This window comes from Rhincodon typus, chromosome 17 (assembly GCF_021869965.1).
Source record: "Rhincodon typus isolate 14 chromosome 17, sRhiTyp1.1, whole genome shotgun sequence".
NCBI classification, from domain to species: Eukaryota; Metazoa; Chordata; class Chondrichthyes; order Orectolobiformes; family Rhincodontidae; genus Rhincodon; species Rhincodon typus.
The window spans coordinates 37,559,514-37,564,244 of record NC_063348.1 but is presented as its reverse complement, the minus strand read 5'-3'; the positions used below and the strand labels follow the sequence as shown (position 1 = coordinate 37,564,244).

At 37.0% G+C, this 4,731-nt stretch overlaps 1 protein-coding gene across 1 annotated transcript in view; it reads left to right on the top strand.

Moving 5' to 3' along the window:
- LOC109937677 (spondin-1) overlaps positions 1 to 3,917 on the top strand; it is a 298,509-nt gene extending 294,592 nt beyond the window's left edge. Inside the window, exons 15-16 of the mRNA XM_048607183.1 lie at positions 667 to 930; positions 2,969 to 3,917. Of these exons, the coding sequence (XP_048463140.1) occupies positions 667 to 930; positions 2,969 to 3,132 (428 nt within the window). The 3' untranslated portion in view covers positions 3,133 to 3,917. The remainder of the gene's footprint in view (positions 1 to 666; positions 931 to 2,968) is intronic.
- Positions 3,918 to 4,731: the final 814 nt, after the last annotated feature.

The window sequence follows — 4,731 nt, the reverse complement described above, 5'->3', positions numbered from 1 at the left end:
TTGTGTAATGACTTTCATTGATTCAGAGAATGATAAGGCACAGAAGGGGAGCATTCATTCCATTGTTGTTTGATTCGAGCAAATAATCTAGAAACTGGGGATCATATGTAGGAGAGAAATTTAAAGTGGAGAGAAAATCGAAAAGGAAAGAAAAAATCAGAAGAGCAAATGCCTTAATGGCAATGGTAGAGTGGAGAAGGGGTGAGTGATGGAGAGGAAAAGAAGCTGAGGACTTGAGATAAGAAAATAATTTTCTAGATCAACAATTTAATCTCCTGCTCAGTTCAAGAATGTAATAGCAGTGCTAGGAGAATCACACAGAAAGGGGACAAATACCACATCATGAACAGATTTAGGGCACAGACAGTACTAAGAGATGGGAGACAGTTAACTGTTTCGATTAATGAAGAAGTGTTTTTCCCTATCAATGTCTACACTTTACAGAACTATTAATTCACTCAGCAAGAATGAGCACATTATTCATTGTGAGCAAGTCTGGGATTTCTTGAACTGCTTATTCTCATCAGTCATATTTCACTTGATTGGATAATTTAATTTCCCAAGGTTGACAGCTATTTTGGGTTTGCATTAGGAAACAGTGATTTTTTTTTTAATTCTCTATGACGTGAGAAATACTTAAGCTCATTCTTTTTGTTTCATTTGCAGCCACTGACTGCATGGTTTCTGAATGGTCAGAATGGTCAGAGTGCAATAAGTCTTGCGGGAAAGGGCATGTGATCAGAACCAGGATGATCAAACTGGAGCCGCAGTTTGGGGGAGCACAGTGCCCCGAGACCGTCCAACGGAAAAAGTGCAAAGTGCGGAGGTGTTCAAGGAGGCTAAGTGATGAAAAGAGACGTCGCAAGGAAGCTCCAGAAAGGCAAAGGAATAAACAGATGAGGAGTGATCCTGAAATTCTGGAACATACAGGTACCTGAGTTCATATTGTTGCTTCACATACATCATTGAAGGAACTCAAGGAACTGAAGTTCAGGCATTGTTATTTCTTATCCCAATATGGAATTGAAGCTGACTTATTATCATTATGCATGTGGTTCAGTGGTAAAACCAAGTCAGAGTTTATCAGTTCAAGACATAATTTTGAGAATTGAGAATTGTCTTAACCTAGCAGTTTAATGAATGGAGTGTCTGTAATCTTGTACAGTAATACATGCCAGGAGCCTTCAAAGGTATGTACAGTCCTACATGTTTCTTTCAGCAAAAGACTTGGAGCAAGGTCTTGCACTAGTTCTACCATTTATATTGTCTCCACTATCATAATTTTTCTCCACAGGTTTTGGACAGATAAAATGCAATGCTGTAGTCCTCCAACTAACCATGGTTGCAATCAGGCTAGTCTTCCTTTGTCTGCACAAAGAAGCTAAATGGTTAACATTTCAATCATATGTGAATTCGGAACTATTTCAAATTGAGAAACAATAACCAGAAACAAATGTAGCATTAGGGAACAGGAAATTTTTTTTCTTTAATGTCTTGCTTCCATTTTTCCAATGTACGGCTACACCTAACATAAGAACAATAGAGCCCTTTGAACCTATTTCTTCTTTCAGCGAGAACTTGGCTGATCCTCTACATAATGCTTAACAGAAACATGTGATCTAATCTGCATTCAACAAAATTTATTTTCAGTTTAGCTCAGCAGCAACATTACATAAATTATTTTTTGTAATCTTCTAATCGACTCCAGTTTCCTTGAAAATATTTTTGGTCTTTTGAGTTGAAATAATCCTTAGTAGGACTGATGGTCATATTATCAGTCAACACACAGAGTAAAGAACTGAATTGAGAGACTGAATGGCATTCAGATGTTGCTTTACTCCTAAAATAACATTTTGAGTATTGAATGAGCTATGATTAGTCTACAAATCCATTATCATTGTACCTTGTGATTACCAGCACAGAAGAAATTAAATTAGCTGGACCTTGTGTTTTTAATTTTGATTTAGAGGTTCATATGTTCCTTCACATTTCTTTTCAATAAGTTAATTTTTACTATTGCATTCAAGGTGTCTCGTTGGTAATCTAGTGGAATAGCTTGTCTGTCCATGGCAAAATTCATTAGATTTTCATCCCACTGATTTCAATATAATGAATTGACAGTGCTGAATATTTATCAATTGGAATTATGAGGCAAAAATGTCCAATGTTCATTGAGTTCATATTTTTTTAACCATCGTAGTAATCACATTTCATAATAATAAGGGAGTTATTGGCTCATCACAGTGATCAATCTCTATCATCGAGTCTACATAGATGCAGACATGAGATGAGAAAGCCTCTCCCCTATAAACAAAAATTTGCCTCATTGTTTTTATAAGGATGATACCAAAACTGAGAAGTTACAGCTATCAATGGAGCCTGAACAAGCTGGAGATCTTTCTCCAAAATCAGAGATGGGTACAGACGAGCCTGATTGAAGATGTTGTCTCATTGGAAAGATTCCAGACAAGACAGACAATGTACCTTCTACACTGTACCAGTGCACAGGATATTTACAAATTAGTTAGATGAAAACACAACGTATGATGTTCTGGCATAAAGGTCCTCACCTCACATTCACTGGGCAGTGCAGTGGAGTCAATGCAACTGAGTCAGTGCAGTGTGTGGTCAATCAGCCATGTGTAGTGTTACAACCAAGAATTGTAGTTGTAATATCAGTAAGCATAGACCCAGTCAATATGCAAGTCTAAGATCTTATAACAATATAAGTAATTTGTGTTCTTAATAAAATTCAAAACCAGTACCTCAACAAGAAGCCATTGTTTATGATATTTGTTATATGGACTAACATAGGGGGTAGCATTCAGATCATATGTTATTGGAGTGGTGTTATCCAATTGTTGATGTTGTCCAAGCCAGTTGTTTAGACATAGCCTCTTTTGATGCTGTAAGTTTGATTCAGTTTTGACTTGCCTTCAGTGCTACTAACTGCCTCCCATTTATTTAGGATGCAAGATGAGACCGTGGACAGCATGGACTGATTGCAGCAAGTTCTGCGGGGGAGGCATTCAGGAACGGTTCATGGTCGTTAAGAGAAAATATCGTACCTCCCAGATCACCAGCTGTAAGGACATGAAAGAAATCCGTGCATGCAGCGTTCATCCATGTTAGGAAGTGAAGCAGACTGCCCTCACCACGAATAGGTGGACTGCTTTTTTTTTTAAAAAAGTGATTGAGAAACTCTTTGGCTCTTTCAGACACAGAACCTTTCTGTATCCCTAACATTTATAAATGTTACAATGTCACTGTACACACACACACACACACACACACACACACACAACCCTACATAGACACTAGCACGCAAGGCGATTAAAAAGCAATTTGAACTGTTTAACCTGTGGTTATGTTTTCTTCCTAAATTTTTTATGCACTGGTGTGCAGTGTTTCTTTTTTTCCTGAATTTTAAAACCTTTGCTGTTGTAGCTTTTGGTTGTGAGAAATGATTTTTTTTTAAAATTAAAAATGGCCCATTTATTATATGAGATTTAGATGCCTTATCAAAGGAACATTTGCTGTTGCTCTTTAGTGGTAAGGAGAAGCATAAAAAATTAACGAAACTTAACACTTAATTTTTTTTATTTTGTCTATTGTCACATTTTGTGGTATCTTTACTGCTGCCCTAGGTGACAGTGTCAGAAAAGTGTATTCGACCAAAGTCTTTGTGCGAATTTTCAGAAGTTCTTCGATGTTGTTTTTTTCTCTTTGATGAAATATTAATCAGTACACTGAGAGTGTGAGTGAATGCGAGTGCGAATGAGGTCAAATAGTACAAGGCACGCTAAGCCTATTTTACTGTTTGTAAAAAAAAAGAAAAAATGAAAAATATATAATTTTGATGATGTATTAACTTGTCCAGTTACCATGTTTGACAATAAAACAAAATGGCAATAACATATTTGGCATTTTCTTATTTTGATTGGTTGGTGAAATCTATGCACTAGAGCTTGTTGAGAATATAAGAGTGTGGATCATAAATGCTGTTATTAATATATAAATATATAATACATAGAAATATATTGATTCAATTTAGGCTGCTCTGCCATTTAATATGATCATGGCTGATCCTTTATCTCAATACCGGTCAATTTGTGGGATGAACAGAGACAATGTGAGTTGTGAACTTCTAGAATGTGATGGTTGAAATATGCTGTTGTCTTCACAGAGTGGTATCTCAACCAAGCCCTCCTAGTGATTTTGAAGAAATTTTCTGGATCTGAACATTAATTGCCCAGTAAACTTACCACAAAACAAAGAAAGGACTTACATATTCATTGTGTTGTTCATGAACTCAAGGCATTGGAGAGCATTTACTGCCAATGAAGTACTTTTGAAGTGTAGTCACTGTTTTAGTGGAGTGGCGGTCAATTTATGCATAGCAAACTCCGACAACATCAATGAAATAATCTTGACATCATCTGCCTTTTTGTTATTCATTCATGGGATGTGGGTCTCGCTGGCTAGGCCATTATTTATTTCCATCCCTAATTTCCCTGGAGAAGGTGGTTGTGAGTTGCCTTCTTGAACTGCTGCAGTCCTTGAGGAGGTAGGGACATCCATGGTACTATTAGAAAGGGAGTTTCAGGATTTTGATGCAGTGACAATGAAGGAGTGGCAATGTGGTTTCAATCATATGTTGTATGGCTTGGAGAGGAACTTGCTGGTGGAGGTGTTCCCATCCCTCTGCTGCCCTTGTCTTGCTAAATTCAA